Source organism: Micropterus salmoides, unplaced genomic scaffold, assembly GCF_014851395.1.
Source record: "Micropterus salmoides isolate LMB-PRFRI ecotype aquatic unplaced genomic scaffold, ASM1485139v1 Ms_hic_scaffold_2081, whole genome shotgun sequence".
NCBI classification, from domain to species: Eukaryota; Metazoa; Chordata; class Actinopteri; order Centrarchiformes; family Centrarchidae; genus Micropterus; species Micropterus salmoides.
In genome coordinates this window covers 9613-21490 of record NW_024041242.1, presented here as the reverse complement: position 1 = coordinate 21490, position 11878 = coordinate 9613, and the positions used below count along the sequence as shown (strand labels likewise).

General features: G+C 42.2%; 1 protein-coding gene across 1 annotated transcript; it reads right to left on the bottom strand.

Moving 5' to 3' along the window:
- Positions 1-294: 294 nt before the first annotated feature.
- LOC119915356 (protein MTSS 2-like) lies at positions 295-4018 on the bottom strand (the record flags this gene model as incomplete). Its single annotated transcript, XM_038734879.1, is given in 3 exon segments — positions 295-368; positions 479-540; positions 3399-4018. Coding segments are annotated over 3 exon segments (205 nt in total), but the record flags the coding sequence as incomplete, so codon positions are not given.
- Between the last annotated feature and the right edge of the window lie 7860 nt (positions 4019-11878).

Here is an 11878-nt window from a genome sequence, read left to right as displayed (position 1 = left end):
TAAAAGGTAAATGATAAATAAATAAGTTTCAGTTATCCATGCTATTTTCTCTGGGTTAAAAATTTGCTCAGAGTCTAACAAAACGCAGAGTTACACTTGCACCATTGCTTTTTTTCCCCTCTTTTGAACATTCTTAGCAAGAAACAAAAAAATCAGCGTGCAACACCCCATGAAGACAACATATCGATTTGTTCAAAAGCGAGAGAAGGTGATCTTTCTGCTTTTATTCCTTTCAGAGTACGAACTCCACAGTGTGAGAGCTTGAATTAATTGAAGAAAAAAACTCCACCTTACCTCTAGAGTTGGTAGCCATGTCCGCCACTTTCTGAAAGGCATCTAAAAAGGCCACAGCTGCCAGAATTGTGGTCCTGTAAATATATTGGCATATATATTCACTGCACTGTGACTGCATAAAGAGTGTGTAAATACTGCACAAGATCCCCCCCCCCCCCATCAAGGTTTAGGAAGTACTTCTCACCTGAGTTGAGAATGCAGTTTTGTGGCCTTGGCACTGAAATCTTCCCACACGGGGTAAGAGCTCTAACAAGAGAAAGGGAGAAAAGAAATGAGTCGCGCAAAATATCTTGCCACGTGTACAGGCATTCCTTCTCAAACACACACACACACACACACACACACACACATATGCATACATAGATGAGAAGACATAATGTACCCTACAACTTAATAGCATTTCTTTGTCAGCTATATTTGCAGTAAATGTTTTTTCTCCTCATTTTACACGGATGAGATCCAGAGTTGAATTCCTAATAAGTTTGCAATAACACAGAAAGAGCTTGGCTTTCTTGTCCCGGGGTTAGAACCAGGTTGGTGTGTGTGCTCAGCTCTCTGACTTGTCTTTAAAAAAAAGGTCAGCTTGATTTCTCAGTGCACCCTTATGTTATGATTGTCCTCAATGAGCCTAAACGTCCTCTTCTCTCCTTCTTTGCTGTGAGCTGGTCTATGCGGGTTTGCGTGTTTCCATGTCTGTTGCGCATAAGCTCTTATACCATGAGTGTTTTATGTGCACAGGGCAGGTAGTATGGCTGGTCTTTGAAAAATCTGGATTAGATTTACCCCAGGATCATCACACGCTGCCTTGAGCTATGAGAGCAGAAGCCAAACATAAAACACATTCAAGGCTAGATCCCATTAGAGCAAGAGCTTGAGCCCTGGAGAAAGGCCATAACCCCTATGTGCCTCTTTGAAGGAGAGGAGCCAAAAGAGGCCACACGTTCTGACTATATATAGTCAGGACGCAATCTGGAAACAGTCTTGCTCTTTGTTGTTTCTGGTATAACAGTGTTTAACTCCCGGCCTCTATCGGATAAAGCCTCTGCCTTGAGTAAGGAGCCATCAACCTTAACAAAAATGTTTGCCGTGAACCTCCCCGCCTCGCTGTCTGCACTTGACTCCAACAGGTGTCTAATTAGCTTGTGTGGCTTGTGACTCCCAGAGGCAGGAGGGATGCGCTGCCAAGACAGCTGAGGGAGGAGGGTGAAGAAGCGGGCAAAGAGGGCTACATACAGAGCAGCGCCGAGGGAGGTAAGGGGAGACAAATACAGGGAGGGGAAGGCGAGGGATGCTCTTCCTCCCGCGCCTCGTCGTTCACTAGGGTGAGGTCAAAACTATCATCCTTGGAGCTGGTAGGCAGTGTTGCTTGGGGCCATTTTTAGAAGGTGGTTGCTTTCCCACATACAAGAAGGAATCACATCACATTCACACCCATTGCTGACCTAATTCTTAAATTCATTTTATTTCTTTTCACCCCCTACTTCCGCTTCTACCACCTCCTACTCGTTTACTTCTTTTCGTGCTGTTATATAACCAAGCGATGCTGCTTGTATCAACACATTTTGTCTGTGTGGCCTATAACAGGCCTTTTAAGTTCTCCAAGTGCACTGTATGGGTATCGTGTACGTAACTGTGAGCTATACTGTAACATTGTTCACAATCAGCAAGATCAGCACAGGAAAGCCGTGCTGCGGCGTCGCTCCCGGGGTGGGGGGGCGAGCTGGTCTGACAGGCTAGCGTGGGCCAGCCAGGCGGCAGGAATGAGGTCAGATGTGCGTCTCAGACAGTGGACATTGGCGCTGTGCTGACTAAGGGCTTCAGTCTCATTCATCTGTGCTGCTTATCAATACACAGACTGCCTCTTTATCTGCCTGGCACTGGCATGAGCACATCACAAAAGGGGAAATATATTACACCAAACCAGCGCTGCCAATAGCTGAGAGCTGACTTCATTGGAGCCTGACAAACGAGGGCCCATAAATAGTCTCTCCGAAGGCACCATGGCCCTGTGAGTCAGTGATCAATAAGAAATATGTTAGGTGGAAACTGCTGCCTGATGCTCGACTTGTTCGCTCCTATTAACATTTTGTAGCATGAGCATCCTCCACAATGAGAAGACTAGGAGCTGCCACCAGGCCTGATGAATATGTTCACACTTTCCATCTGTTGTAGCGAACAACAGACCACCCTGGTTCAACTACCTTCACTTGTCCCCTCCCCCAACACACACACACACACAACACACACACACATATATACACACTTGCGTAATAGATAATGGGGGACATCTAGTTCTGGCTTAAGATATAATTTTAAACTATCTTGAGATGTGGAGAACCCATGTACAAGTGAGATGCAACGTGAGTCAGTTCAATTACTAAAGTAAGGTCTGGACCAAATGTGTATTGAACTACATTTTGGTAAAGTAAAGATTTCCTGCCACAAGGCCAAACATCAGGAAGCACAATCAATAACGTTTCATGCCTGTTTCTGTCCAGGAGGTTGAGGCAATGGAGCTGGTCATTTTCTTTCAGAGCATCCTTCTGTGTCTGACATTTAATCTAGAAAACCTTGGAGGCTGGGATGCGGGAGAAACAGTTGTTTGGTCAAATGTCACAGCAGAACATTTCTACTGTGATGACTGCAAAAAAAATGTAAATTAACTTCCAGTTTTGATAGCTCTTATCCTTTGCTTTTGTTATTCAGAAAATGAAATGCTTACTTGGTTTATTTGATTCTAATTGAGACGGGGTTTGGTTTTGACCCTTGAACCAAACACATACAGGCACCACCAAGTAACAAAATTAAAAAAAAAAAATTCTAATACTTCCATGCAAGCAGTTATTGAATGGGACACAGCCTGACACACACTGGCTGAAGAATTGTTAAATGTAACCCGCGCCTGACAGACCTGCTGCACATTATGCAAATAACACAAAGGGAATACATGTTTGATCTCTCAATTTGTCCTGCAGCGGTGTTTCAAGTGGGGGAGGACCCGGTGAAAGAGACAAAGGCAGTAAAAATATTCGTCTGATCTGCCACCGTGCAGCCACAGAGGTCATATAATAATCATTTTCTACTTTAATTTACACGTGTGTTACCTTCATGTCGTTCACGATGGCCTGGAATAATCCACCCAGCGCTCCACACTCCTTCTCCACCGACTCCATGGTTTCAAAAACAAACAAAAACAAAAAGCTCGCAGAGAGACAAAACAAAATCTGATTAAATATCCGACTGTTGAAGCGCTTTCATACATCAGACGAGGAGATCTTGTGTTTTTTTCATCCGCCCTTCCTCGTCCTCTCCTACAAATAACGTAGCCAGCAGCGAGAGGATGCGAAGCCGCAAAGCCAGCAGCCAGCAGCCTGCGGAGCCCACAGACAAAAAGAAATGTGCTGCTCGATGGCACCGGGGGTTGCTGCTCGCTCCGCCGCCGCAACTCGCTGCCTCTCGGGCGCACGGGAGGGATGGTGAAGAAAGGGACGCGCTTTGCTTTGGTGAACTACCGCCGGAAACCGCGGAGGGCACATGCACTGTGGCTCCTCATGATCACCGCGTTAACACTGATAACGGAGAGATCACAAGTCTGGGGACGAGGGCAGGAGGAGGAGGATGGGGCACCACGGGAGCAGGACCGACGCGGGGACGCGCTCCGTTGTTAGTAGCGGAGCAGATGTCTCGGAGCTGGAGTCTCCAGTAATACAATCCATGGGAATGGAAAGGGGGCTGGTCAAGTTTTTTTTTCTTCGCCTGAGTGGTGAGTAGGCGGGGTCAAGGAGGAACAACCCCTCCTTTCCGCCCTCCTTCCTCCACCCGTGCAAACAGAAGTGAAGCTTGCCTTGCCGTTGAACACCTGACTGATAGGCTATGCAAAAGAGGATTTCCTTGGTATCCTATATGTGTATTCACCACACGCGTCTCTTAATGATCATTTGCACCTCTCAGTGTGGGGCTTGGTTGTTTTCAGGAAACAGTAGCATGTAGGCCATTATCACCTCACTCTCACTCAGTCAACATGACAAAAGACAAGAGAATGTTAATTCAGATGCCCCTGACTTAAAGGAGTAGGCTTAGTTGGGAAAATGTTTATTCGCTTTCTTGCTCAGAGTTAGATAAGAATATTGTTACACTAATAAAATATGGATATGAAGTTATAGGAGACGCTTAGCTTAGCGTAAAGACTGGAAACGGCTAGCCTGGCTCTGTCAGAAGGTCACCTACCAAGGGCTCTAAAGTTCACAAATTAATCCATGATTTGTGCAAAATAACATGTTGTGGAATTATTATTACTATTTCTTGGAGCTAGCCTATGCTATTTCTGTTAGGTTACCTAGGCACCCAGTGGATACTCCAGGAATAACCCTGTTATTTGTCATTTTTATATTTCAGTATTTCAGTTTTTGTATGGATTATACAATAAATAATGTTTATCAGTGAGCTGGCAGTTGGGATTTTCTGACCTTCAGAGAGAGCCAGGCTAGCTGTTTCCACATGTCTGCTCTAAACTAAGCTAAGATAAGCTAACCAGCTGCTAGCAGTAGGCCTAGCTTCATTTACCATATGGGCCTACGCCTGAGAATGGTAAATCTTCTCATCTAACTGAGAAAAAAGCTAATTTCCTAAAATGTCAAACTATTCTGTTCAGATCATGTAGGAGAAGATTTGAAAGAATGAAAGCATCCAACAAGCTAGTTTTGTTACCTTAGAATAACTGGGCAGTAGATTAATATTAGGTTGATTAGATGTTTAGCAGTCTACCATAACCCATTACATTCAGCCTGACAGGGAGGCCACCAGAGTGTAATGTAATTTAACCACATCACCACTGGTCTGTTATGGAGTGGTTATGGGGGATTGGGGTCACCCAACAGTATTCCTGATAAACATCCTGTCAGTTTATAACTGTACATCTGCCACACACACCTTCATCTCTCATCTGTTGTTTTTTTTCAGGGCAGAGCATCCACTCTACCAGGCAGTAGTCTTTGTGAAACATGGCTCAGTCCAGCCAAAAACTGCAGCCCACACTTTAGTAGACAGATCAACCTCAGAGAGGTAATTTATTATCAATCATGCCTCTCTTTTACCACATAATTTCCTCTGCTTTCACCCTCACATGTCAGTAGAGTTTGCTTACAAAGCAATTACATGATCAGTGTTGTACCGTGTAATAATATACTTTATACTTCTAATAGAGAAGAAAAACATGACTTCTACTGTGGTTATTTATAGAGCAACCAGATACCAGCATCCTGTCATGAGAGCAGGACTTATAAACAAGAGTAGAGTCATAAACACGAGTACTGTAGGAACAAAAAGAAACTGAGAATAACACAAAGAAAACAAAACCATACTGTGTTTTTATTAAGTTGCGGTGACTAGATTAGGAACTATGTCTGGTTTGGTATCTCCTGCCCACGTGGACAGACATGAGGTAGAGAGGCTGGGACTGGAGCCCAGTGCTCTCACCACAGCACTCACTGGCATCTCCAAGAAAACATCCATAAAACAGAAAATATCCCTAACAAAGATGCTGACATTCCTCACCACCACCATCAACCGCCGCCCCCCCCCCCCCCCCCCCCCCCCCCGCCATACCACAGATGTGTGTGCGTCTGTAAGAGTTCCCTTAATTCAGCAAGGATGGGTTTTAGTAAGGGAAAAATGCGAGAGTTTCTGTTTGGCCTTGCTCTCCCAGTAAGGCTGTGCAACTGAAAGCAATCATCAGCCCTAAATACATCAAGCTGGGGAGACTCAGAAGATTTTGAAGGCTTATATAACTGACTTTAAGGGCTGTTACTCCTGGGTATATTTTCATCCAGCATTGTGCGATAATGCCTATTTATTTTGCAGCCTTTACCGGCGTGTTTCTCCTCATTCATAGGAGAGACCAGAGGAAAACAATTTACTCAGCTTGCAGATAAGTAATTGAAATCTAGATAACGTTAAGTATTATATTGTAACACTCAATTATATAAGGTTACAAGGTGGGAACTTTAAAGCAGACACCGGCTTATATTTCAAATCTTGTGTTCACTTTTGTGCTCCTTCTGGATGGCATTTTCAGGTTCCCTCTTACCTTGCCCCAGCCACAGAGGCAGCTCTCCTTGATACAAAAACGGTAAACACAGACTTTGTGATATATTGTGACCTCTCACCTCACAACCAGGACTTACCCATGATTCAGGCCTTGTCATGCCTGGTGAAGGATAACATTCAGGAAGCTATGACCCCCCTACCAATGATGTCACTGCTGAGGTCACCACTAAGGTCTTTTGCCCACTTGACCATAAAATATATCAGGATTTATCATTTGAAGTTGAGTCTGGTCAGACTGTTACGTAAGTCGTAACGCTTTAAATAGTACGGTGAGCTCACCTGCAGGGAATCCTAAGGACACATATATACATATATATATATAACACACCCTAGGCTTCTGGCTCTCCTTATGATGACTGATTATACTGAGCATACAGACCAGACAGCAGAGAAGTGGATTTTTGATTCTTATTCTGACACTTAGTTAGTTTTAAACTGGACAATATTATTTGTTTTGTGCAATAACACCTGCTTAAATTATAGTGCGATACTCTGCTGCTACTATTTATTCCTTATTAATGTTCACCATAACAATTACTTAATTATGTAAATATTGTATCATAACAATTCCTTTAACTATGTAAATATTGTACATATCCATACTCCTTATATTATTTTATTAAATTTTTTTTACTCTGATATTTATATTATATATATTATATATACTTCTCTATATACCACTATCTTTATTATTTTCCTTTCCCTTATGCAATGTTTGCAACACAGAATTTCCCTTTGGGGATCAATAAAGTATTTCTGATTCTCATTCTAAAGTGAAAGTTGTCCTGTGGAGGCCTATGGAGGTACATAAACTTGAAAACACTGTAAAAGTAAATTGCAATGAAAGAGTTTTAGAAAAATTTAGCTTGATTTGACAAATTTGAAAGGGGACAAAACGAGGGCTAATACAAATCTCCATTTTCAACTCAGTCTCAACTGTGTCACCTTGCATACTGAAGGGCCATGCTTTTACTAGTTTATCACATATTGTGTATAGTCAAGGACGTAACTTCCACTGGAGATGATCTAAACAGTGTCCTCTGACTTCTGACAGAGGAAGATTTGCATGACTCAGAATTAAGAAAAAGTACTTCCACCTCAAAAAATTAATCTACATCTTATTTTACTGTTAATTTTCCTATAAACAGGCTAGCATTGAACATCATTCAAAGATAAGGCAGTACAGGACGGTGCTCTTTGTAGTAAAGATGGAAATATAAGTGTATGTATTCTGTAATATCAGATAAAACGTGATCAGGGTTATTTAGAGCATAAATAATAATAATATATTAATAACTTTTACCATGCAAAGCACAATCATAATGTGTACTTTGGTAGATCGACAAGAAGTAAGTTAATGCAGATAATCTCTCTCTCTTTTATGAGTGAAGACCCTCTGACTTCATTACCCCCCCCCCCCCCCCCCCCCCCCAAAATCCAGAAGACAAACAAGTTAACAATTTCTTGCACAACAAAAGGTCACAGTTCAGCAGCAAAAGTCTGAGATGCAGAAGCTTGTGTACACAGCAACACAGACGACTTTTGAAGGCAGTGTAGGCTTTTAATCACAAGATGATCATTTAGATCATGGATTGTACCGGAACCTTTAATTAGTGAGCTGACTCCTTGTCGTCTTCTACTTTAAAACAAACAACAGTGTTCGTCTTGGTTCAGCAGCTGGCTCCCATCAGTCTTTTGGGTCAGAGTGCTCTTAAACACTGTAGTGCCTCTCTGAACGTGACACACCACAGTCCCATACATCAACACATCACAGATGGACAGAAAGTCGTCCTGGGAGAGGGATCACAATCTGTGGCATGCACTCTTTGCATTTCATATTCCACATGAGTCTTCAAATAAGGGGGTGGATGGCTAATGTATGAGCTAATGTAAACTAAACTGCCCCTTCTGGCTGAGATAGGTTCTCCCTCGGGCCCTCTGCATCCCTGTCTGTCTTTCTTTTCATCTCCCCTTCCTTTCCTTTCATCCACCCGTCTTGTCCTTGCCTGTCCTCCACTTCTAATCTTCATGCTTTTCCCTTTGTTCCAATCCTCACATCTCCCCCTGTCTTATTATTACTCCCTAAAGCCCAGTGTACTTCCTTTTCTTACCCACACAAGTTCTGGTGCCCTCTCAGAGCTCAGAGAGGTGGAGGATCCCTCTTAGTGTTAACACTGGGCTCACTAGCTCCATGTGAGCCTGTGGAATTTCCTCTATAGTTTCCCTGTCAGGTGTTGCTCTTCTCCTGAAGGATCCCACAGACACGTGTGCCTCAGTATACGTCCCACAAAGATCAGGCAGAGACAGAGGCTCAGGCACGTGTAAAGACAAAAAAAAAAGGTTTTGATGGGAGAAGGGCGAGCGAGTTAGACAGAAATGAAGACAGAAAAAACCCTCAGCTACAGTGTGCTGAGCCATGTGACTCACTTTATTGGGACTGTTCGACCTCCACACACATGCACCCGTCGAGCCTTGCGCGCGCACACACACACACACACACACACACACACACACAAATGCTCAACTAGATACACAAACAAAATAATACTGAAGCTGTAGAGCTATAAACACAAGAATTCATTTACTAAAGCAAACAAATCGAAAACTTTTAAACATACCAAGCATGGGAAATGATTTCGCAGCATTTCCTTTTTTTTAAATGTGGAAAATATTCTTTGAACTGGACTTGTTTAACAGCTGTCAGAGTGTACAATCTCAAAAGTGTGACTAAATCCATATTTGGTGCACAATTAAACAACACTTGCTTGTTCTAAAAATGTTTCTGCTCTCACCCTGAATATCTTTCTTCTTAACAACGTCCATGAAACATGTAGCCATGTATGAGGAAACGTAGACCTCTGTACTAACTTGCACAGCAGCAGCAGCAGCAGCAGCAGCAGCAGCAGCAGCAGCAACACAGATCCAAACTGACATCTGGAATCAAGCAAACAGTCACATAGTGAACATCATGTACATAAATACCCTGTTTGGTGAAAATATAAATCTGTATTACGCCCACAAACAACTATAGACGGGGACATTCAGCGAGTTGACAGATTTTCACTTGGCCCTCCTGGTAAAACTAATCAATTTCTCTCCACTGAGCCCTTGAATCTGTTTGTTTGATCTCCAGCAAGGACATGGCAACCCAAATTATTTGGAGAATAAACACTGTCACCAATGATGCTCCGGCGTTGTGATTCTTTTCATTTAAAACTGATGAGCTGATTTCGCTTTTACAGTGGAAGCGCTGGCTCTTATTCATCGAATCATTAGCTATCAGAGTTCCTGCTGTGAGACGAATGAGACCAGCTGAAAAGTTTCCAAGCTCGTCATTGTTAAAAAGTTCAGTCTTTCACACACAGGAAACCCAAGTGAACTCTTGTGTGTGCAGGGTGAAGAATCTCAGCGAAGACAGTGTTGATCCTCTCACCATGGTGAGATTCACAGTGATGTGTCTCCCCCAGGAGCATAAAATAAACACAGTTATAACTGACATTCCACTATAAGAAGAAGAGTGACCCAGGTCAGATCAGTGTTTGGGCATGGCTGCCATTCCATGCGTACTCCCTCTTGAGTCAGTCTCAGTCTAAAGTGTATAGATGTAACTGCAGCTATGTGTCTTGTGAAAATATGCTGCTTGAATCCAACAAACAAGGCAGAAAGAGGGAGTCCGTCCGTGTGTTGCTGTGTGTTGGAGACGAGAGGTTGTGGGATAAAAAATGCTTTCCCCTCTGTTTCCTGTCTGGAGCGGGAACAGAACTCTCTGACTTTTCACTGAACTATCCACTGTGTGTATCATGAGGAGGACGCAACGTGCCCCCAGGGTTTGGTTCGGAAGAGCTCAGGCCCAGGAAGGAAGCTCACCCTCGGGGGAGTCACCCTCAGGAGTCAAGGATCTGGAGGTCACTCAAGATAAGCTTGTTAAATTCAACACTCACCAATGGAGAACGAATTTTGAGGAATGAGCAGAATCTAGAAAGCAAACATGCATTCTGCAGGAATGTTTAAACAGTTACTTGAATTCATCAATCATATTGAATATAAAAATAAGGTTGTTGGTGTTAATTCCAATACTGTAAATCACTGTAACAACTGCTTTGACAGCTCATGGCTGACGGCTTTAATCTTCAAAAAGAGAATAACAAGACTGGGCTAAGGTTCTTTGAGCTACACGTTTGGGGTGGTGACGGTGCAGTGGATAAGATATGTCTTTGGTGTGGGACACCTTCAATTCCCACTGTGACATCCATGAGCAAGACACTTAACTTCTAGTTGCACCAGAGGTTTGTGACCTCTAAAGAATCATAGGATGCTAACATTTGCTAACTAGTTTTAAACTGATGCTGAAGTAATACTATTAGTTTTTAGGTATTTGGTAACAAACCAGAAAGTTTTCGACAAATTGAAATATTGACTTGATGTAAGTTGTACCAATTCAGGCAACTAGATTTTAGAATATTTAACTGGATAATTAAAAACTTTTATCTTATCTGCTGGTGGTGCTAGATTAAAAACAGGGAATTACCAAAATCATTAGGATTGATCCTCTTGGGTTCCCTGAATATTTGTAGCAAATTACATGGAAATCCATTCAATATTTGTCAAGATAATTCAGTCTAGAGAGTCTAGAGTTCGGTCTAGGTCTACCACAGTGATCGACCAACAGACAGTAGTATTTCAAGAGCTACTTGAACTGTAACTTGAACCTTTCTGAATACAACTTCACATTATTTTGTATTTGTATCTTATATTTTTGAAAAAAATCTCAAGAGTTACAAATGCAGCCAGGTCATCGCTTGTTTACATGCTGCCACCTAGTGTTAATTTACATGAGCAACACAAAAGTGAAATGCCCCCTTCTGCTTTAGTGACTTGACAACAATTTGGATGTTAATATGAAACATTAAATATTTTCATTTATTGGGCAACTCTGCCAATTTTACACATGCAGGTCACTTTATAAGTAATGGGATTGTTTATTTTGGGCTCAGAAGCTAGTTTTACAGAAATCCTGAATTACACTTACCAGGCAGGAATTCAGGATCTAGCAAAAAAAAACCAAAACAAAGGTGCTGGTCCTTTTAGAGCTTACTGCTTACACCATTCTAAACTAAAATCAGGATATCTCTGCCTCAGCTGCATCTCTGAATCCCCCAACTTTATGGACATGGAGGGAAAATTTAGACAAATGTTGGTCTCACTGCCCTTATAAAACTATGAATAACTTACATTGAACTGCTGTCGAATCAATTTAATTAACCCCCACCACCAACGCCTTTAAAACAAAAAGTTTTGTCCGATTCTCTTCATTTAATCTTGTATCGTTCAGCTATTTAAAAATGTGTATGCTTCAATGCTACAGTATTTTGACTGATTTAAAGCAGTTTTACAACTTTCACTTTCAATATATTGTATACAACCAAAACCCCTGGTTTAACACTAAACAGCCATGGTTTGAAAGGAAACAACACATACA